We start from the raw sequence: 24,119 nt of genomic DNA on the forward strand, positions 1-24,119 counted from the left end.
TTCCTGAGGGATCGGCATCTTTTTCCCATTACTGGAAGGTATTCCCCAGGTAGAGGGAGCCTTACAAGATTTATGCTGTGGCTATCATCTATATCGCAGGATCTGTCGGTGGTTTCCTCCTGGTCCCTGGTTATGGTGTGAGAGGAGATGCGATGCTATGAGAATTCAGGCATTTATCATTTCAAGGAATTGACCAATAAGTGAATCGACATGACAGCTAATCCCAGTGCTCCCTCTTTGCTATCTTAGTGCCTCAGGGACGCGTAAATTGTACACCAGTCAAGCCTGCATCTTGAGACTTTGTGCTGCTTGTGCTCTTAGACTGAAAGATCAAGGCAACACTGTGTCCCTGATCTCCCAGCTCTAACATCACGTTGCACGACTGGGTCCTATCAGACACAAAGGTCCTGTTTGTTTGGGAGGTAGAGCATTTTAAAATACAACATGAGGAACAGCCAGAAGCAAATGTATTGTGTTATAGCTTCAGCTGTGTCTTATAGAAAATCAGAAATCACCCTAAGCTTCAAAGCTTAAAAAGTTTCTGAATTTACTCCATTTGTTCTGCCCATATATCTAGTTGAGACTGTGAAACCTGATGTTTTCTGATAGCATACAGATATTTCCAAAAGCCTTGAAATTATTCCCAAGGGGGTGTTGTTTTTACTTTATCTCAAGAGTCACCCTGTTCATAAATAAGAAAATTACTGTTTGAGTCAATAACCAGCTCGCACAGGAACTGTGAACATAAGTCATTGAGAAAACAATGACTGGGCTGGCTTTCTGCAGTTTGTGATTATGGAAGGAAAGGAAGCAAGCAGAATGCCGCTAGCTCTCTTCTGGAGAAGACTTATTTGCAGGTTTTCACTTCCATGGTCCACGGGGTCACACTGCTCAGCATAAACACTGCCTCCCAGCTAAAAAGAATCTCCCACAACTAGGTTTTATCTGCAAGAGATTCCTTCCCTCCTTTCAACTTCTGAGCATAAGATAAATCTCAGGGCAAGACTGATGAGGAACATGAAGAGCTAGAAGGGGTTTAGCTCTCATTGATAGGCTGGTGAGAAGGGAGATGCAGTCTTCCATGGTGGAATTAAGAATTTGCATGGAAAAAGGTGTGAGCATCCCTACTTGTAGAGAATTACTGTCTTTGTTCATTGAAAGTGGTATAAGCATTTGTCATTGTGATCACTATGTCAGTGCCCGTGGCACTCAGACAGATCTGAAGTGATCAACAACATTTTAAAGTGATAGAAACTACTTTTGGTGTGTTTAAACCTATTCAAGTTTGCACCATTTGAAATCAGCGAGTGAATGAAATAGCCACTTCCATAAAACAGTCTTGTGGGAGATAGGCAAGAAATATGGCATTTCTGTCTAGAATAGTAATGTGTCACAATAAATTAGGAAGAGTGCTTGCCTACTTTATTCTGCTAAAGTTAGAAAAGCTGACTCACAAATATAAGAAGCCCACAAGATTTGCCGCAGTACTTTTCCCAGAAAAAAAATGTCGTATATTACATAGCCAAGTCACATTTGCCAAAAAGATTATCATGCACAAATAGAAAAGAAGGTAAATGAAACTGTGTCAGGTTGCCAGTTTAGTATATGCACATTTCCACTTTATGTTGCAGCTGAATCTAGTTGTGAGCTGGTTTAATAGCTTCTGAAGGAGCCTCGTGGTGCGTGTGTTGGAGCCACAAGCTGTAGTGTGAGAAGGGGCTTTCCAGTTGCAAATAATATTTGTAGGGGTGTTCTTCTGGAATAGTATGTCTGTATTGACACTTTGAGAAACTCTATAGTGATAGCATAGGTAGCATTAATAGATAGATGGACAGGCCCTACCAGTATTCACCACATGACCTTAATCAGAGATAGAACTAAAACAAAGGAGTGCTTGAAATACCACAGTCTTTATGGAGTCCTTAGGAACAGCTGGTTATGTACACTCCCAGCTTTACAGACCTAGAAAGGATAGGACAGTCTTTAAACGTGAGAAAATGTCTAGAGAGGGAGTAAAATGTGCTGATACATGGTTGAGATAACAGGAACAAAAAACAGAATATTGGGATTCCAGCTCCTTCCTTCCTACAACATCAGTACTTGTGTGTGTTTGTGCTGGAGCCTCTGAACACCCGGTTAGACACTGTGCTGCTGTATAAATATGTAAGTGCTGAATGCTGTGTAAGTTTAGAGACAGACAGATGGAAGTGTATATACATGGTCACACATAGCAAGATCAAATTGGGTATGAATGCACACTGGGAAAATGGGCACCGAAAAGTATAAACAGTAAGATATTTGTGTCGTCTAAATTAGATACCTGTTTTAAGAGCTTAATATAAAGGTGTAGTGGCCATAGGTTCTCAGTATGGTTGGTTGAGAGAGGTGAGCACATCCAGTGGTGAACTGAGATGATGAACTGAGACCTATGCAGTAGGTCTCTTCAGGTGCTCAGACTTCTGGCGATGAGTGGCGTTCACCTGACTCCGTGACTGGTTACTGTGCAAGTACCAGTAACACAAATATTACATTAAGGAACAGCTCCAATTACAAAATTATAATCCTGAAATGATTCTACACCCCAAAAAACATGCAGACTTTAGGAAAAAAAAAATCTGACATCAGGGAAGAGAAAAACCTGCCATAAGGTACCAGTCGTTCTCACTCAATAGTTCAAATCTAAAAACTCACCAGCTTGTACATTAACTTTAGTACTAACCCTGCAATTCATATTATTTAAGATTGCTACTACGGTACATTGTACATGAACCTGTCTTGATCCTAGATGATAAAAAAGATGCATATCACCTGTTTGTAACTTTTGAAGACATCATTTCAGGTAACGAGATGGAACAAAATGTGTTACCGTCATATTCATTACTCTTTTTTGATCACAGTGTGAGCACATTGAACCAAGCCCAGCTAAAGAGAGAAAAGGAACAGATGCTCAGTCCTGATTTTGAGTTCTTACACATGGCTTTAAGTGAAGAGTAAAGCTAAGTGGAAGTTGTGTTGCTGCATTCAAGGTAGAAGGTAGCTGTGGGGTGTGCACAAATGAAAATTCTCTTCTAAATGAAGTCACATTCATACCCAGAACTTCTTGCATTGATTTAGGCTGATTGATAGGTAGTATCAGCACAGCAGTAACAGAAGTACCTTCATACAGTTAGATATATGAAACAGAGCGTTGTTTCTGGTCTTTTGAGATACTAACCTTGGTGGAAAAGTGCTATTTTTAAGTGTAATTTTTCTGCACATAATGAGACGTGGAGAAGCATTTGCTAGTAGTGTATGTGAAATTATACTTCTCTTTCTGACACTATTGTTTGCTGTGAAGATTATCATGATTTCTTAAACTATTCAGGCCAAACAAATACTTAAGGAGTAAGAAAAAGAAGGTCTTTCTAACATACATTCACAATGACTTTTGAAGAGAGAAGACAGAAAAGATAGAACAAAAAGACAAGACTTTTTTTTCTAAATGGAATGTTTTACTTGAGTTTCCCAGGAGACATCAGCAGCTCTGTAAAAGTATCAGTTATAAAGTGCCGGTACAGTGAGTACTGTAGACAAGTTTTTATTCTCTGAGGCCATTCAGCTGCTGTTATTTTTCAATCACTAATTTCTTTTTTTATTCTTATCTAGACGACCCTCGGGGCAAACATCAAAAAAAAATCCAAAGCAAAACCCAGAATTACCTTAATCTGTATGCTGTAGATGGGCTGCGGACCCTCTGTATTGCAAAAAGAGTAAGTAAATGCAGACTCTTAGTTTGCTTTTAAGGAGAGTCTTGACAAAGATTACTGACGGCATTTATTAATTTATTGTTCTCAATTCATAACTTCTTTTTCATTTTATTCAGTAAAGTATGAATGCTTCTGCATCACATTGACTGTGCCCTCACATACTCTTTTTAATAGGTTCTCAGCAAGGAAGAGTATGCCTGTTGGTTAAAAAGTCATTTAGAAGCAGAATCCTCTATTGAAAATCGTGAAGAACTTCTGTTTCAGTCAGCACTGCGGATAGAGAAGAATCTGCATCTGCTAGGTAATGAAATGAGAGCTGGACGTGAAATTAAAATGTGTTAAAAATTCTGAAAGCTTGGCAATGAAATCCGTTCTTTCCCTCAAATGGTTTCTGACAGTACAGAAATTGGCTTCTTTTGGACTTTGTCATGGCTGTCATGTGCGGCACCACGAAAGAATGGGATATAATTAACATAACAGACATATCCTGTTTGCCTTTCTCCTGCCATCATTTTATCACTAGTGAAATGAGTGGAGTAATACCAGGGATGGATTTGACACAGTATCACAAACGGGAACTGCTGCTCTAAACAGGAGGAGGACTTGGCCCAACCTGTCTACAGAATTTCATTAGCTTAGTGACACTTGAACAGGTCAGAGACTTCTATGACTCCAGGGGTACCAGAGACACTCGTAAAACAGAGCTCATAAACTGCATTTGTGAGAGGCATCAACTCTCATATACATATATATGCGCTCGGGGCCTGTCTTCTGTGGAAGGGGATTGCAGTACTTCATAATGATGCAGTTAAAATCGGTGTATGTAAAATATATTCCAAGAAATAAGTCATACTCTTCCTCTGCTGAGTTGAGATGTTGAAAGCACTGAGATTCTAAAATGTGTATATATCCACTGTTACTCCAAGCACCCAACTGCTTTCTCTGGCAAAGAAACTGGGACAGCCATAACACTGTCGGAGATAACAACCTTCACTAATTGCCCACATGCCTGTCTCTGGGAGATGAGATCCACCTCACCCAATTTTCGATGTATCTACTGCAGATCTCTAAGGCTCCCCATATAACCAATGGAGAGACAAAAAAAGAAAGTGCAGTTCACTTGGTCTGTCATAGATACCCACTTTAGGATTAGATGAATCGTGCCTGTGAAGTGTCTGTTTCGCTCCTCTGACTTAAACGGGAGCACGAGCTGACTAATTTGGACCACATTCATCAGGAAGATCCCACCATGGTTGCGTGTGTTGGCTCTGGCTGCACTCTGGAGAGAAAAAAAAAAAAAAGAAAAAAAAAAAAAGGCGAAATTGAGCTGCCAGGCAAATAAGCCACAAGTAAACTACCCATTCAGTCATTCCCCCAGAACCTCATACTGTGGTTTGTATCTAGCAATGATCAGTTATGCTTAGGTTGTAGGAATAAAAAAGTGAGTCTGGAAAAGGAATATCTTTTCCCTTGCACACTGTTTGGATAATAATAGGTTTCCTGACATTGCCCTAAGAATCTGTTTCCACCTACATGCATGGTGCTCAGACTTCAAGTGGACTTCAGTTGCTAAAATGTTTTTTTCCAAGGAACAACCACAGGAATAATCAATAGCTGAGAAAAGTTTACTTTGCTTTTCCTGTGTTTCCAGGTATCTTTCCTTTCTGTCAGCTCCTCGTTCTCGGGTAGTGAGGGCTTACATTTCCTCACATTGAAGCCTCTCTGAAACTCAGTGGAGCGCTGATGCATCAGTGGTGACACTGAACTTGGTCCTGAGGGGCTTTTGCTATGTCTTTGAAAATCTTGTCTCTGTCAATTGATTTATGAAAGCATAGGAAAGATACTCAGTCTTTTATAAACAGGTAGAAAGATACATTGAAAGTGTGAAAGAGCCACAATTTTACTTTCACATCATGGCCAACAGATTTATGATTTATTCTCTGCTTATTTGGCAACCAGTGTCTTTCTGTGAGAGCGAGGAGCAACAACAAGGCAGGAAAATGTTTGTCTCCAGCCTAATGTGCTGTTGCCGAGCTGCAGTCGTGCTGTCGTTGCCCTTCCAAAGGGAGAAATCTCTGGTGACCCAGCCCCTTCTGGTTGAGGAAAGGCAGTTTTAAGACCCTTAAGAACTGAAACAATCTGCTAGGAACAACAATATGTTCTGTAGAAACGTTTCAAAGAAATGGTGAAGATAGATACAGAGCAGAGAGACAATAAGCAAAGATACATCAGCCTTGTGAACCTCTGAGACTAGAAGTGGCATCAGATTGCTTTGGAAGTTTTGAATTCTGGACTTCTTGTTGACTGTTGATGCAGGTGTTCACCCCAGCTACTTTCCACTCCTCTTTCTTGATACCCCAAAAAAGCTGCACGAATCCTGCAAGCATTGGTAGTTTAGCTCTTTCCCAATAAAGGTGACTGCTGTTTTTTTCTTTAAAAAACCAAGCTTGCAATTTCAGGTGAACCCTAAGTGTTCATTTAATGTGGAATATTTTGCTTTTTCTGTGTGCTTAGGTGCAACTGGCATTGAAGATCGTTTACAGGATGGTGTTCCAGAAACCATTGCAAACTTGCGCAAAGCTGGGTTGCAGATTTGGGTTCTTACTGGAGACAAGCAAGAAACAGCTGTTAACATTGCATGTGCCTGCAAGCTACTAGATCACGATGAAGAGATCATCACTTTGAATGCTGAATCACCAGTAAGCAGATCCAATACACAAGTTTACTTGTGAACTAGCTTTGCTTTATTTTTAACTTGTACAATTAAAAGTTTGATGGCTTTTTTTCCTTTCCCTCTTTTTTTTTTCCTTCTTTTCCTGCTTCATCCGTAATTTTCAGGTAGGACACCTCTTTGAATACTTTTCAGTAAATCATGCTTCTAAGTCATAGTGTCATGTATCATAAACTTGCTGGAGACATATAACTGTGTGTAGTAGGTTCCACCATGAATGAAAATATGCCATAGCAGGATAAATGCCTTTCTTTGGTATGCATTCTGAAAAAATCCCTAGTTTTGCTTATTGGCACTAATGGGTCTCCAAAGCAACCTGTTATTAAACATGTGTTGAGGAAAAACACAATTGATAACCTATTTAGAATTTCTGCTTTATTTTATACCACTGAAATGTAGTATTTAGATAACTCAGTCATTCGTGTTTTCTCAGGTGGCTTTTTCTCTGGAGATAGAAGCAATATTTAAATTGCGATGCTAACACTGAAAGTCAGAACACCACATCTGCAGTAACGCCTTGCTTCCTAACAGACCTTTTCTGATTCTTCTGAATTACTGATCTTTCCTGTGCTCAACTTGTTGCAAGCAGACAGTCACAAAGAGTTTACTGATATGGTCTAACATACAAGGAACCAGACTGATAGTGCTATAGTCCTTTAATGGGGTGATAAAATTGGACTTCAGATCAGCAGAGGAGAGGTAGGCCAGCAGTATCCAGCTCCAGTTTCTTTCGAAAAGGAAGAAAAGATAACAGCATTTTCCATTCTTGAGTGTATCAACTGAACTGGTAAATTGATTTTCCGTGATCTTTCTTTCTTGTCATACTTTGCTATAAGACCAATAGCATTTCATTTTAAATGTTCATATGTTCTCAATAACATCTTTTAGTTGAGATTTTAAGAGAAAATTAATCTTAAATAACCTTTAATTGGCTTTTAACAATGCATAACTATTTGATCAGAGTTGTAGGCGTGTACATGGTGTTCATCACCATACTTAACTTGGTACTGAAACTGATTATATCATTTCCCAGCACTGTTATTCTGAGAAGGAGCTAAAAGAAATTAGTTTAACATACAATACAGCATGTTAAAGAGGAATTAGATTTTAAGCCTTTCGAGCCCTCAGTGCTGTCATATCTTCTGCAAGAATTAAGTGAGTTTAGAGTGAATAGAAAGGAAGATTATTAGAAATTTTAAAAAAGTCCATCAAATATAACACACTCCCCTATTCTTTATGACTAAATATACAGCAAACAAACATTTGAATATGTGTTCTTTTCTCTCAAGCATATTTATTTTGAATTTTTTTTCAGGAGACATGTGCTGTCTTGCTGGAACAGTGTCTGCAATGCGTAGAGTCTAAATTTTCAAACAACACAATAGACGAAGCTACTGGAAACATGACTGTTGGGTTCACCCCTCTCTCTCCACCCTCTTCCTCTGTGCTTTCCAGCTTGGGCCTAGTGATTGATGGAAGGACTCTAGCTTATGCCCTGGAACCTACACTAGAAGATAAATTTCTTGCACTAGCCAAGCGATGCCGTTCAGTACTGTGTTGTCGCTCTACTCCACTCCAAAAGAGCATGGTAGTGAAACTAGTCAGAGACAAACTCAAAGCAATGACCTTGGCAATAGGTAAATATCTCAGTTTAAACTAGCCTGCCTTGATGTATACTGTGCCTTGAGAATTCTGATTTTTTTGACTTGCAGTAGGACCCTTCCAGCTGCCTCACAACTCAGATAGCCTTCCAGTTTTGTCTGAAAATGCATCAGACAACTCTAACATATTTGCTCTAACATATTTCTTCAAAGACAAGATAGAACTCTGGAGTAGTGTTTGGGATTTCTTCCTACAGAAGTTAGGTAATCAGTACCCAGGTATGCTATGAGGTTTTGGCGTGTCCAAACACAGCTGTGAAGAATTAGGTTAGCTGATGCTGTGCAGAACATCATTATGCGATCACTCTATTACACAGAACAAAATGGTGCTCTGTGTTGTTCATCCAATCATGTTTGAACTCAAGGTTCTGCGTTTTTCATCGCAAGTCGGCCATACAGCATAGGATATGACTTGGCCTTGTCAGTATAGACAATGGATTTACAACTGGCATCGTGTCAGCATTTACATTTCTTCCCAGGTAATTGCTCTGTTGGTGAAGGGGAGATTTTGTCAGTCACCCTGTTTTAAATCTGGCAGCATCTTCCATGTTTCCATGATGTTTACATAAGGAAAGTAAAACAGCTCTTCTTTCCCTATCTCGAGTTTAGGCTCGTGTTGCATTAGAAGGTATGATGGCAGTTTATATTGTCACAAACGCACTAGCTTTCACCTACCTGTCTTGGTTAATCGTAGCAGGAACACATGTGGGTTGGACCAACCCGTGAGAAACCCTAAGTATACATATAATTGCCAGACTCCTCTGACATCCACATCACTAAATGTGTGCTGATTATAATAACCCTCATGCTCACAATATTATATCTAGCTCAGATATCCCTCCCTCGTACTGAATTTATATCTTTGGCTGAGTGACTGTGGACATAATCATTTGCATATGTTGTCGAAAACATATGGCTGGTTAACTTGAATTACCCAGAATGCTTAAAAAGCTAGTGGAGACTGGGCAGCTTGTGTTTTCATTCTTTCTGAGCATCTTGAGCCTGTGAGTTGAACTCAAGCTCCTATTCTGGCTTAAACGCCTAGCTGCATTCGTTCTCCCTTTTAACCAACATGAGCTAACTTGGGGTTGAGTCACACAGTCACCAAAACATCAGCTTTGCCAGGTGAGTAGATACCACTTTTATATGTGCCAACAGCAGGCAAACAGGAGTGAGATATGAATGTACGCCTCAGCCACTGAAATTTAAAACCAAGTGTCTTGTCATCAGCTAGTACAGTTTCATTTTCCACTAGCACACTGGCTGTAAATTTAAGAGGTTAAGAAGTAGAGACATGTCCCATTCTGGTATCCTTTCCATGGCACCTATCACTTGTGGTATCATGATTGGAAGCAGAGCAAGGGATGGTGACTCTGCAACCATTGCAGTTAAATCTACCTGTGATGGGTGTATTAAAGATCTCGGATTGGTCAACCCGAGTCAAGAATTCATCTACTTTTTAACTTTATCATATTTTTACTGTGTAGACATTCTCATTGGCTTTAGGCCTCCTTGCACATTTCATTCTTAGTCATACCTGATTGCAGGCAGACAGTATTTTAGTATTTGTGCAGTTTAGTATTTAGTATTTCTGCAGTTCAGGCCTGATACTTGAATTTTAGGTCTTACTAAAAGGAGAGGGATTTGTTTTTTTCCTTTTGTTTTTCCATGATAAACAAAGTCTACAAAGATCAGAATGTCTTGGCAGCTTTGCCAAACTTTGAACCTCATATTCCAAAGATGCATCCTTTCTTACTCCACATCTCTCTTACTCTACCCACCCAACACTTAGTACATATCTCCCTTACTATATTCAGCCAACGCTCAGTAAGAACCGTTTTTCCTTTGCTTTGCTGCTGCTAACTGTTCCTGGTCTACTATTGACAACAAAACTGTATCTTGTCATCTTTAGGTGATGGTGCTAATGATGTCAGCATGATCCAAGTGGCAGATGTTGGCGTGGGGATCTCTGGTCAAGAAGGCATGCAGGTAACGTTGCTTGTTCACTGAAAAGCACTTCCATGAAAGTGTGAAATAGACACTTCCCACGTGCCAGCTTGACCAAGCTGCCTTTGGGTAGCCAGCACAAATAAAAGAGAAACAGCAAGTTGTACTGAGGAGTGCCAGTTGTACGTCGTAAAGATGCTTTCAGCTTCAGTTTGAGTTAATGTTTGTTCTCAGATCTGTGGTGAGTTTAAACATGCTGCCTTCTCAGAAAATTCAACTTACCAGATCTCTCTAAGCAATATGTTTTAAGAAATCATTTATAAAGTACTGGTTTAAAGGAGGAAAAAAGCTCAGCTATGCATTATTTAGGAAATAAAGGTTCACCTTATTCTGGCTTTTATTCTCCTCTCTCCTGTACTGCTTGGGTATGCTTCACCTGTGGAGCATCCAGCTGATGCAGCTTATTTGCATGGTGTGGTGGTGACCCTTAGCCCAGCCACCCACACATCCCGCTCACTCAGCCTATTGTGAGAGCAGAACAGAGAAGAAAGAGAAAATTGCAGCCCATTGCAGAACCACTGCTCCATACACACTGTTCCAAGTCTTGGTTTTTCTCCCCATTTCCTGCCACAGGGAACAGCAAGGTAAGGGGACTTGGATGTGTTCAGCCTGTGATTACTGTATTCACCACTTCTCCCATCCACAAAAGAGAGGGTGTATATGTACAGGATGTATTACCTACTGTATTACCTATTACGTCTGCCTCCTCTACTGCTAGTGTAACTGCAGTGTTAGCACCAGCTGTGGCAGTAAGACACAGAGAATGAGGAAGATACCTCATTTCCAGAGTCTGTCTTGTATTTGGGCCGAGTGCAGACTGATTGCATGAGAAAATGGAGTAGCTGAGTATACGTCAAAGAGCTTTTCAGAGAAGATGGGAAGTGTTTCCATCCTCAGGACCTGAGCAGATGAACATGCTCCCTAACTTAGTTACCAGTGGGTGGTTCTCTGACCCACATGGCATATTTTGCAACAGTGGCTGGATGTTTTGCTCAAAAGGGAAGGCCCCCTTCACACAGAACACAAGTTGGCTATAAAATTTTATTCCATGGCATTTCATGAATACTATAATTTATTTGGGTCAACACAAAAGTTTCTGAAACAAAAATTTAACTGAGCTTTTAGCTTGGATGTCAACTTTGTGCATTTTCTGACATGCAGATCACCAGAAGCTAGGAGAGTACTTTGGAGAAAAGTCAGTAGAAGTTTTTCTTATTTTTTCATGTACTCTTCCAAAGGCATCCTCTCTTGGCCATTGTTGGAGACTGGATACTATGGAAGATGGTCTTCAGCCTGACCCAGCAGAGCTATTAGACAAGTTCTTTTTCTTGTAATCATCCAGACAACGTAATCTCCAGGGCAAATGAGTGTCCATCAGCGCTCTTCAAACAGACAGATTTCAGGCCTGCAATCCATTAAAAATGCTTCTCCAAACATATTAGCAGCTTTCAATTTGACTGGAAAGAAGCTACCACAAAAATATTCAGATATTCATTGTGTATTTGGCATCCCAGGCATAGACCCTATGAATTTGACTTTGATGGCTGGAGAGGGCGGGAGAAAAGGAAGTCTTGGATTATGCTGATGCCAACTGTATCTGTTGTTCCACAGCCTTCACCCGGCTCCAAGAGCTTTGCATAACTTCTGCAGTATGACTCTGCAGGCAGTCCAGGCTCCAGAGAGCCCAGCAGAGATTGTTTTTATCCTGTCAATTCAAAACTCTGCCACAGACTCCTTGGGCCTTATCATCTCTTATGAACTTATCAGCTCCTATCATCTATGTATTAATTCAGATCACTTTTTTTTCCCAATGCAGCCATAACAGTGCTTGTAGCATTTTTTTTTTTACTCCTCTCCCCATTATGCCACTTTCAGTTGAGCTCATACACTTACAATAACCGGTCCTCAGATGCCCCTGGCTTTTGAGATGTATTCAAATCTGAAAGCTATTTGCTCATTAACCCATTAAACTACCTGTTTTTTCCTAAACGAAAGTTCAGCAGAGTGGAAAATGTTTATAGATCCCTTCCTTCTGCAAGGTCCTAAGGAACCACGCAGGCCTCTCTACTATAAACAACTGTCAGAATCTTACACATGCCAGTACTCAGAAGGCATTGAGCATTTGGACGTCTAAACCAGCAATACTCTCTGATTTATTTTCTTTCCACATTCTGTGGAAGCATGTGGAGCATGAATCACTTTTTCCTGTGAAAAAGCTGGAAGAAAAAAATAAAAATGTGAAAATCAAGGGGATATTTTGAGACTAAATAAACATGCAAATTGGATTACATTGGATAACACTATCTTCCTCACTGTGTTCCTCACTATAATCAAAATGGAATAAAAAAGAAAAAAAAAACCCAACACTTCTCACAATGTGTTATGAAGTACTATGTTAGAAGCACAAATGAAGAGAAGCTAACAGTTTTGTTTTAACATTGGAATAGGCTAAGATGGGGTGGAGCACAAGCAAGCAGACATAGCACAGCTCTGTTCTCCTCAAACTCCAAGATAGCTCTATGTTTGCAAGACAAATCAGACTGTTCTGTGCGGGGAGGTTATAACAAGTGTATCTCAGTACCTGAGAAATTCTAGGATGTGTCAACATATTAATAAATGTCCCATTTTATATATACATCTACTGGTACATTGCAATGCATTATTACATCCTCTTTTGCATACTGTTTTAGAGTTTATTTTAGTAGCTTCTACAAGCACTTATTTGGGAAAACTGAGCCCTTTTGATGATTTACCAAGAAAGGGAATAAGAAAAGATTGAAAGGAAAGATGTCTCTCATTTAAAAATACAGCCAGAATATACCCTGCAGAGTGTGAGGAAGACATTGTTCCTTTGGGGGTTGCTACCTTTTCTCATGTTTTTGCTGAACTGTGAGAAGAAAGGTGATACCAGAATAGAAAATGAAATGTAAAATAATATTAAGTGAAATATTAGTGTGATCCTAGGGATAAGGAAAATCATGAAACAACTGCAGCAACGCTATCATTTACAGGAAGGTCTCATCTAGATGTACAGTATCCTGAATTTTAGTCAGAAGTAGAGGGAAACTGGGTGATTCATTTTGTCAATGTGATTTGGCAGTCTGCAAAGTCCCAGGGGAGTCTCATCTAGTGTGATTTTTTCATAAACAGTTTTAGAAAACATGCAGTTTTAAAAATACCTCAAAATACTGATCTCTCAGGACAGCCAAGTAAACTTTATTAACCAGGACTGCAAATGTAATTAAAACTAACATTTTTATTGCTTTGTCTTTTAAAGTCCAGTAATTATGATGCAACCACTTAATTGTGCTTTTCTTATTTTATCCTCTGGAAATTCATTTTGCCCTGTAAGTACCCTGTAGTTTTTACAGAGAAAGATGTTACAGCCTCCAGGATGTTCGCAGGCGGGCCCCGAGCCTTCGTGCTCATGTGACTGCGATTGCCAGCCATTCTCCCACCTCTCGTTTTTTGCTGCTGCTTGTCACCATCTGGAATGTAGACTGTAATCTCCCCTGGGCGAGGACCAGGCTGCCTTGCATGTTCTGCCAAGCTGCCGGGTTTGCTCACGGGTATTCCAAATCAATGCACCAATAGCTGCATTTCAGATGACCTGTAATGGATTTTGTTCTTCATCAGTACAATTTCCATTGACTGTTATGAGTTGAGATGACAGCTAGATTCCCTGTTAGTGTTGAAAGCGACACTTGACAATAATCGTTCCAACTTTTCCTTCATTGAAGGCGGTGATGGCAAGCGACTTCGCAATCCCAAGGTTCCGGCATTTGGAGAAGCTCTTGCTTGTTCATGGCCACTGGTGTTATTCCCGACTCGCCAACATGGTGCTGTATTTCTTCTACAAAAATGCGGTAAGTGTTTGACTTGGCAGCTTTATGCCACCACATGTTTCTAGGGTTTATTTTGTGCTAAGTGAGCATTAGGTCAGCCTTCAAATGCTTTATAAATAAGCTGCAAAGAAATTTGCAGAGTTGAAAGACAGCTGGCTGCCATTCGCAGAAATACGGGACCTACTCCATAACAGCTACAGTGTGCTGCTGAATGTGCAAATTAGGTAACAGAAATAACAAGCACTGCTTAAGAAAAGTTTCTTTATAGAGCAGTTTTGCAGAATTTAGATGGCTAGACACAGGAGTCTTTAATGCCAAAGCCATCCAGCATTGGTCCAAAGTAGCTGTTGAGTGTGTTTTCCCTTCCTGACCCTATCTCATCATTGCTTAGGAATCACTGTACGTATTCCCTAGTGACTTGAGATAATTTTAGCCCTCTCTGTGTCTCAGATGCAGAGATTTGGAAGGTTTTTTCTTTATTATTTTACTCACAACTAACCAAAAGAGCTCATTAGAAAGGAAGCACACTGTAGTAAAGAGCAGACTATGTGTCTGGGTTTCCTCCCTGGTGTACGAAACAGGAGTTAGTCCAGTACTGGGCACTGGGCCAGTGGCAGCTCGACTCCTTGGGCCTAACAAAGGCCCTTTGCATTGATCTTGGAGTGCAAAGATGACTGAATGAAAACTGCCTAACAAGACAACCAAGAACTCCATCAGCTGTGTGGGAGTCACTGGCAGGCACACAGATCTGCTCACTCGCAACACCTACAAATCACCTTGGGAGCGAGGGATATGAAGAAGCGGGAAAAAGAGGAGAGCCATAGATCTCACACCTCTGTTTGTTTGCTCTAGAGGGCAACGTGTGAACTGTGAGCGGGAGACTGGATTTTTTCCTCAATAGAAATAAAGAAACTTTAAATTTTGTAAAAATTTTGTAGTTTTTATAAATTTACAAATTAAGTTTTTACAAATTTGTCTCTCAATTTTGCAAAAGTTGCTTTCCAAATTTAATCTAATCCTCAATTTTTTTAATCAGTGGTAACTTTTTAGTGCAAATTCCTCTTGGCCTGACTAATCCCTGTCCAATCTCAGTCTGAAGGTACGTATTTTATCAGGAGAAGACTATAATTTGCTCAAAATTTTGAACATCATAGGAATACCTAAGGGAGCTAAAGAATTAATAAAGCGTCTTTGTGTTAACACAAGTGTCTTAAAATACCTTCTGTGGCCTGATCAGAAACCGCATGCAAGCACCCTTCCAGACACAAAAGAAAGGAGGGATGTGGACGGTCTAGAACTGCTGCCTGAGTCTGAAATAGCAAGCGGATTTAAATAATGCTGCGTGGAGTGGAGAGCCACCTGTTGAAGCACAACAGTGAAATTTGTGCTGCTGTTCAAACGCCTGCATTTTAAGGCTTGATCCTGAATGATGCTGAACATCTGTGCTCCCGCTCCCAGTGCTGTATGTTCCCAAGATACGCTTTGACAGTATCGAATCTCAACTTCCAAGAAGTGTATGCAGAGCCATCTTACATTAAAATAAAAAAATAAAAAAAAAGAAGTAATACACATAAGACATTCCAGCAATCAGCAGCCAGAGATGTTGTTTATACATCTATGTTTTTGTTTAGCTGTTGTAAAATCGTCCATTTCCTTTGGTACAACTCCCCTTGATTACAAGTATTATTTCTCGTGCCACTTTTAGTAAGACATTTTCAAAAGCTGCTGCCTCAAGGCTAGAATATAACTCAAGAAATCTCTTTGTGTTGTCTCTGCTTTGGCAGCCTTGAGAGCTTTCTGAGCAATACTTGTTGCTACTGGCTCTAACACTGTAGTGGGGTATCCAGCGTACAGACGGGATTATGTCTGACACAGTGCCTGCCCTTAAGGAAAGAATATTCAAAAATGAAAGATGTGAGCACCTGATCCTTTTGCAAGGAGGCTATTCTGGATGATTCTCTGCAGAGAGTCTAGATAGCTACACTGCAAATGTTCTGCAAGTTTCCTGTTTCCTCAAGTGTTTTTTTCCCCATTTGCTCGTATTAGCAAATTTTCCATTCTCCACTAGAATCTATCTAACTCAAAGTTTAAACTCCAAATTGTTGGAAAAGCCATTTGGAAACTCAGATGACTTATCCAAGAAGATGTTTGGCTTGGTGGAGATGATAAAAATACAAGTAAAATATAAACTGAAACATAGCATGACTGGAAATATCTGAGCTTGATGGAAAGGGATTTCGTGTAAACAAAATTCTGCCTGCACAAGCATGCGCTGCTTCTTCCCCTTTGTACATTATCTCTGCCAGACAGCACTGGACATTTTTTGGCACATACTTCATTCACTGAGAAATTCTGTCGGAGCCACATTCATAAAACAGTCTCATCTGGGGGGAAAAAAGAAAACCTTTTTTGTTTAAAATTTAATTAGATTTTAATGTAAATTTGTTTTGACTTTTTCAGGGGGGTAATGCACAGAAGCAAGAGGGAGCGTTATATTTGAAATTAAGTTAGACGCTTGTTTAATCCAAAACAAAATTTCAGGGGAAAAAAAAAATCTAATTTAAGCTTGGTTACTGAAACGTCATTTATTTGTACAGCGTTCTTTGACAGCACTGCTGAGACCCATACTAAAGGTGGTAGGAAATTTTTCAGCTGACTGTATACTCATCAAACTACTCATTTTTGTAAGAGAGAAACTGTTTCCAAGAGAGGTTAATTTTAGCAAGGGCCTAGAGAGGAAAACTACTTAGGCCCAGGATTAGCTGGATTTTGTTTACTTCAGATGAGTGAGAGAAAAGTATCTAAATTCACATATATAAATATGCAATTCCATTTTGAGAAAAGACTTGGGAAGTTTTCTTGGGTTTTGGGTGTGAAAAGGAAATAAATTTCAAAATTGGTTCAATTTTGAAATGAAATTGCCATCTCCCAGCCAACTGCACTGAAGAGGGTAAGCTCTGGTAACTCAGTCTTGTTTTGGCCAGAGGAAGATGTTTTTCCTGAGATGTATTTACAGAAACATTTCTAGAGGTGATCCTTAAAAAAAATACTAACATTTAACTTTCAATAGGCTCGTTTATAGTATGGGCTCACAAAGAGTGAGATGTATGTTGCTGCTGATATACAAGCCATTTCAATGTAGTATGCAAACATTGCCTGAACATATATATACAATATATCTATATATATAAAAAAAATCTATACATTTACCTACAGCAGGACTGACCCTCTTATTCTGTGTCAGTTCCCCTTCACAAGATAGGCTTACTCTCCTTATAGCAGTTTTCACTGACTAAGCAAACCGTAGCTTTTTTTTTTCCTCCTGTGTTTAAATTTCAACCACATTTTGGCATACAGATAGAACAGATCTGTATTTACCTCTGTATAACTAAAAATGGTGAAGGGTTAACATACTCCAGCTGGCTGAAAGCTTTTAAGAGCAGAATATAAAAAGAAGAGGAAGTGAGAAGAGAGGTCATGTCATTTCCCTTCTTCATGGTTAAAATGGGGGAAAACCCTCAAGGGACAATTGCCGAGGTTTTTCTGGTTGCCTTCCGTTTAGTGTTAATTGCTTTACAAAGAATAATAAAAATTGCAGTTTTAGGAGGACCAAGCCTGGGATTTTACTTCCTTCCCTAGGAAGCTGCCTGTCTTTTTCTAGGCCTCAAATCCCCCCTCACCATGTGAGGTTGGCACCTCTCCTGAGCCCTAAAACCCTCTGGATCCTCCAAGCTTCCGAGATTGTAGAAGAAACAAGTTGTGTGGTTTGTCCCTTTTTGGGTGATTCCAATCCAACTACATGAACAATCCCACTGCAGCTGTGTCTGCAGCTGATTTCTTGCTACAGCTGATGAGTAAGGGGGACTGAGGAATCTTTACAGCACTGCTGATTTGCTGAATTCCAAAGCACAGAGATAGAATAGTTAAGAAACCTTTGCTAGACCTTACAGTTTCACCTCCCTTGCTGCTGCTAGTCTTATGTTGGTCTTGCAAAACATCTCTGCATTTACCTATCGTAGACCAGCAGAGCCTCACAAAACATCTCAAGGCAGCAAAGGATATTATCATGGAAATGCTTATTCTTACAATAGTGGCGTAGGTGTTGTGAGATGAGTACTCATGTATCTAGAGGTCAATGATGGTTGGGAGAGCTCTTTACGGTTAGTTAAATTGCACCTCAGAGTTTCACTTGAACTGAAAGTTAATTTTCTCTGAAGTCGTCCCTGACACCTGAGATCTGAGGTTCCAGCAGCACAAAGACTTGCAGGTGTGCCAAATGTTTGCGGCTTAGCTAAGTGGCCCCAGCATCAGGAACAGCAAGTTAAAGACTAAGGTATCCTTAGAAGGAATGCTTGAGTGTTTAGCGTTCATAGATAAGTCCTTGCAGAACTGGAATCAGAATTGTTTCAGAACACAATGGGATGATGCGTATCTTGCCATATTTACAGCATTGCTCGTTCTCTTTCAGATGTTTGTGGCCCTTCTCTTCTGGTACCAGTTCTACTGTGGGTTCTCTGGCTCATCAATGATTGATCAGTGGTATCTCATCTTCTTTAATTTGCTCTTCTCTTCTCTTCCGCAACTGATTACTGGTGTGCTGGATAAGGACGTGCCAGCTGAAGTGTTAATTGCTGTACCCCAGCTTTATAAAAGTGGCCAGAATATGGAGGTAAAAACTTCTTGCTTTTTGTAATTTTTTCCTAAACGTCTTTAGTTTCAACTGAAACTAAAGGTACTAAACCCCTACTCCCAAAGGGTGAATGACTGGTATCAATAGTCTGAGAAGTTGTTGTTGTTGTCATTATTATTATTTTGTGATATTTCTCATCTGAGTCAAAATATCTAAATGCCAAACGTATGCTTAAAACAAGCAAGCAAGAAGAAAAACCAGCTATATTTTGAAATATGTAACAGGAGAGAAGGCTAGATGCTTTAAGTTAGCCTAAGCTGAACACCTGCCTCATGGTCCAGGCTCACAAATAACCCCAGAAGTAAAGCAGATTATACCTCGTAGACTAGTGCAGCCTTTCACAGAATAACCTCACGGTACTTGCTCAAAACTTCAGGTCCCAGCCCTTTACAAACAGTCAGAAGAGAGAGATGGCTTTAGGATTAAGCATGGAGGTCAATAGACTGGGACTCTGAGGGAGGTAGTCACCAGCAGATGACAGATTCAGCTGTTGAAAACACCTTGTCCCCATCTGCTTGAATTGTACAATGAAAACAGAAGGAATTGCAGGAGGGATTGGAGCTAAACCATTTCTGGTAATTACAGCTAGAGCGTACTGCGGGAAAATCTTTCTGCTGGGCAAAACTATCCATGTTGAGACATTGCTTCCAAGGCAAAAGCCTTTCTTGAAAGTATCTGACATTGTGCCCTCTGAGAGGAGACAGAGAGTGTTTTTTGCCTCTAACTGTACACCTGCGTTTGGTACCCCACACATCTAGTGGTATCACTAGACACTGTCGGGAAAGATAAAAGGAGAATTTTAGTGTAACTTATTTTTAGTGCCTTAGTCCAAATTCTCTCTTTTTCGCCCAGCTGTTGTTTTGCATTTTCTACATTTCTTCTGTTCCAGTGCATTGCACTCTAAAGATCTGTAACATTAATACCTTCCTTTCTTGCATGTTTTTAAGGTGATAGAAATCTTTTAATGCCTTAAGTTTGTTGGGAAGTTGTGTCTGCCTGTCTTCAGCTGGCAAACTGAGGAGAGAAGTCTCCCAGGTTCACAGTACAATTATTTCTCATAGGCCAGCCCAGGGACCATTCTAAGTTTGTTTGAAATCTAGTGAGCATATTCTCTGAATAGTCACCTTAAAAGGCATTTTAAAAACTTGCCAAAAATCCTGCTTCGGGTTGGGTCTCTTTCAAAAAGATGTCACCAATTCAAAGCCTGTAGGATTATAGAATAATTTAGGTGGCTGTGGAGGCCATCTGATCCAGACCCCTGGTCAAAACAGCTTCAGAGCTAGATGAGGTTGCTCAGGTCTTTATCTAGTCCAGTTCTGAATGTCTCCAACAACAGAGATGCCACAGTCCCTCTGAGCAACCTGTTCCGGTGCTTAACCACATGTTATTTCAGTAGGCCAAAGAACACTGTAATTATTTCTAAGCATCTTTCAATCCCCATTTTTAGGCTCCAGTGGTATTATCCATAAAGGGAAGGAGCCCTGATGAAGCCAGTGCTTGGAGATGTAGTCTATATCCCAAAATGAAATAAATATTTTGCCGTTTGCAAACTGGTTTTCCTTATATGTATGTCTTTTGTATGACCACTCATACCCCTGCATTTGTATATTTCTTTAAGTCAAAATTTTAGTTTAACATTGTTTCTTAGTGAGCAATTTTGTGCGCACGCATACAGATATATGTTTTATGTACGTATTTATAACATTGCTGCATGAAATACTGCTAAAGATCCTTGTCGGGGATCTTCCTTTACTAAGTATGTGTGCATTTTCTGTTTTCTGTCTTGTGAATAAATACCCTGTGCTTCTACGTAGATGATGTAAAACCCATTTACTCATCTGCATAGACCTCAGAGAGCTCCTCCTGAAATCAGTGATCTAAACGTAGTGCATAAAGTTGGGCACCTTCATAAATGTTTGCTGGCCTGAGTGTCAGATTCACATTACACCCTCTGCCAGGGGAAAAAAAAAAAGGCAGCAGAAGAGTCTCCTCCCAGAACAGAGTGACTCACAGGTAGACTCTTCATACCCAAGGGTATGTAACTGATTGGCAAAGTTGTGAAGCACAAGTCGTGAAGGGCACAAGCCCTTAAAAGTGCCCGTTGGAAGATCCCCCTCAAAATACTTATCCCAGCAAATAGCATTTTCATTAGGCTCTGACTATCTTAATTTTTTTTATGCCACAGGAGTACCAACCACACATGTTTTGGATGAACATGATTGATGCTATGTATCAAAGCCTGGTTTGCTTCTTCATCCCCTATTTCGTAAGTGTTTGGTGTAGGCCATTCCATTTCAAGCATTTAGAGGAGAACTGGCAACACAGCTTGGGCTAATTTCTGTCTCCTTCTTTACAGACTTACTATGATTCGGAGGTGGATATCTTCTCCTGGGGAACTCCCATCACCACAGTAGCTCTTTTCACCATCATACTACATCTGGCTATTGAAACCAAAACTTGGGTAAGGTATCCACAGCCTACATAGAAACTCACTGGCATATACGTAATTCTTTTCTTAGTGCCATTCTTCAAAAACAGAAGATGATCGCTTCGTTCCCTCAGTACATTCTATTTTTAGTAAGCATTTGAAGCAAACATGGAAAAGGTTTTAAACTGTGATCTGCAAACAGCTTTGTAGTGTTTTATCTATAATAAGAATATTTGAAAATACAAGGCTCTAAACTCTTTGCTGTGCATGGATTTGGCTGCAGAAATCAAGAAGTTTTAATTCAGAATCACAGCAGATTTGTCAGAATATAAAGAATCATTATACTTTTGTTGGTTTTTTGTTCTAGACTTTTCTTCACTGGTCATCTTGCATCTTCAGTATCCTTTTATTTTTCTTTGTGGCTCTGGTTTACAATGCTTCCTGCCCAGCGTGCCATCCTCCATCCAATCCCTACTGGACTATGGAAAGGCTGATGGGAGACCCTATGTTCTATTTCACTTGCATTATATCACCAGTTGTTGCATTGCTGCCCAGGTATTGTATCTTCTCTCATATCTTTTCTCATATATGAAAGCACTTTATGCGTATAGTTGGGAGGGCAAGAAACATTTCTTTTTCCACTCCCCCCTTTTTCTTTTTGCCTTACCAGCCAAGGCAATTTTGTTCAGCAGCTGATCATATGAAGTCAGGTTGTCTAACCTCTTCTGTGCTCCTGACCGCAGGAATAGACCACATCTCCTGGCCGTAGACCACAGGAGTGGGATAATTGTAGACTGTTGGTCAAACCTCCTGGCCATGCAGAGATTTGATACCCTGTGAGGTTTTCCGTGATGCTTCCAGATTCAACCCATAACCCATACGGGAGGACCCATAACATGCACAGTACAGAAATTCTGTTAGTATGTTGTGGACTTAATTGCCTTCTTGTGGATGTAGGAGGCCTGCTCTGCAGACCAATCCTCATTGCCTTTGATTCCTCATCAGGAAAAATTAAAGAGAGTGTGTAATCACAAGATGGATCACTGGCTAAAGACACAGTTTTATTACACTGCTTGTTACTAATCAAAATGTAAGCACAGCATTCAGAGCTTTTCATCTGCAAGCTTTCTTGTGTCAAACATAAGAAAGGCACATAAAACTCTCTCATTTTTCTGTGTTGTGCTTTTGTCTTGGATATTTTCTCTTAATAATATCTTGGGTACTTCCTTCTTTCAGTTCTTTTCACGTGCACTTTCTCCTCTTGCAGATTTCTGTACAGAACCCTCCAGGGAACACTATTCCCAACCCAGCTTCAGCTTGGACGCCAGTTGAGTAAACTGTCCCCAGAGATTCGCACCCAGCTTCTGACCAAGTTGAATGTAAAGGAAACAATACGTCAGGCGCAACCCTTTGCAGACAGCTTCTCACCAAGCCTTGCCTCAAATGCTAGTGATTGTTACACGGCTTATAACCAAAGCACACCTTTGCCAACATCTCCTCAAAGAAGTGAGTCGCTTTTCCACACAAAGGCAGAACATACAACAGATCGGACTGTGGATGCCTCTCCACAGGGTGCTGTGTTGTATGGGGAAAACAAATTCCCCTCACCAGCAAGTACTCTGGAAACGTCCATGGGATTTCATGAAGTTAGACACGGCACTTCAGAGATGGAGTCGTTGCCCGTGGGAGCAACATTCCCATGGAGCTCAGCGGTCGACCAAGCAGACTTCAGTTTGTTGAAGTGGATCACATCAACTCCTCTGTTCAGTCGCATCGGGTCTGTTTTACAGGTGTCATCGAGCAGTTTACAAAATGAAACGCAGGACAGTATGTGTGTGCTTGGCTCTTCTTTGCATGTGGACTTCAAAGGCTTAAAAGAACAGAGCTCAAATAACTTGCAGGACAAAATGAAAGGGACCCCAGCTGATCATTGTAAAAGTGACAATTCCGAGACCACCTTTTTATGACATGGGCCTTAAATATATTTATATATATTTTCTATTTGCACACATTTATAGTGAGATTACTCTATTTGTTTCCAAAGATGAAACAGAAAATCAAAGGTACAGAGTGATTATTTAAGAATGTTTAAATACAGTATATTGAAATAAGAGCTTTAAATATAAAAAGAAACACTTGAAAATTCCATTTATATTGTTTTATTTTTTCATCTCATTTTGTAAGGAAATGCCGTCTCTTTATTTTTCAGATGCTTCTCTTTTATTCTGACACATACTGTAAAAGCAAAGGACCTATCTACCATATTCAAAAGGATTAGATTCAGCAACAATTATTGATGTCATTATAGGCCATACAGTAATCAAGGAGGAAAAACCATGACAATAAATAGGCACTGTATGCCATCCATCACCTGCTTGCCAGGGTGTTTTGTCACTGGAGCAAACCATTAGGCAAGACTACCGAATTATTATACACCTCTCTATAAATGTTAACAGTATCTTACCACCACATTAATAATACTGGTATTTTATAAGCGACACCATATTTTGATATTGCAGCCATAGCATTTTACGTGTCATGATGAAACAATAAATAAATGACCATCCATATTGCAAAGTGACTTCCCAGTCTGCCATTAATAGTGATTCAGCCCTTCACCTGCAGTAGTGAGCATTTGGCCGCTCGTGGCCTTATCTCAGGCTGTTCAACTTCTGAAGGAAAGCTGCTGCTCGTTCCTGAGGAATGAGTTGGTGGCGCATTGTGTCCGCTGTAAAGTTTGAGCTGGGAGGGCCTGTTATCTTCTGTGCTGGAGCACTGCCGCGAGCAGACTGGTTTTGCTGCAGAAGTCAGTCCTGCTTGCTAGTGGTGGTGGGGGAGGACAGGCAGGGTGGAGTTCTGTTAGGCACCTTCGCTGTTGTCTCAGACAGGTTAAATCAAGTCCCTGGTGATCGGGAAGGGGCATGACCAGCTGCAGGGGTGCAGTGCCATGCAGAGGTACTCGAGCCTGGTCTAAGACAGGCTTGCTCCAGTCCCCAAATCAGGGAGCTGCA

At 40.3% G+C, this 24,119-nt stretch overlaps 1 protein-coding gene across 2 annotated transcripts in view; it reads left to right on the forward strand.

The window, feature by feature from the left end:
- Nucleotides 1-23,688, forward strand: part of ATP10A (ATPase phospholipid transporting 10A (putative)) — a 118,668-nt gene extending 94,980 nt beyond the window's left edge. The window contains exons 11-21 of one of the 2 annotated variants that reach the window (XM_074608316.1): nt 3,646-3,749; nt 3,921-4,047; nt 6,261-6,445; nt 7,793-8,114; nt 10,051-10,127; nt 13,886-14,011; nt 18,459-18,659; nt 20,866-20,946; nt 21,037-21,141; nt 21,476-21,663; nt 21,852-22,365. In XM_074608316.1, coding sequence (XP_074464417.1) covers nt 3,646-3,749; nt 3,921-4,047; nt 6,261-6,445; nt 7,793-8,114; nt 10,051-10,127; nt 13,886-14,011; nt 18,459-18,659; nt 20,866-20,946; nt 21,037-21,141; nt 21,476-21,663; nt 21,852-21,948 — 1,613 coding nt within the window. In that variant the 3' untranslated portion in view covers nt 21,949-22,365. The other variant, XM_074608305.1, reaches the window with a different exon arrangement.
- The last annotated feature ends 431 nt before the right edge of the window (nt 23,689-24,119 follow it).

The sequence above is a fragment of the Larus michahellis genome, chromosome 1 (genome assembly GCF_964199755.1).
Source record: "Larus michahellis chromosome 1, bLarMic1.1, whole genome shotgun sequence".
Lineage (NCBI taxonomy): Eukaryota > Metazoa > Chordata > Aves > Charadriiformes > Laridae > Larus > Larus michahellis.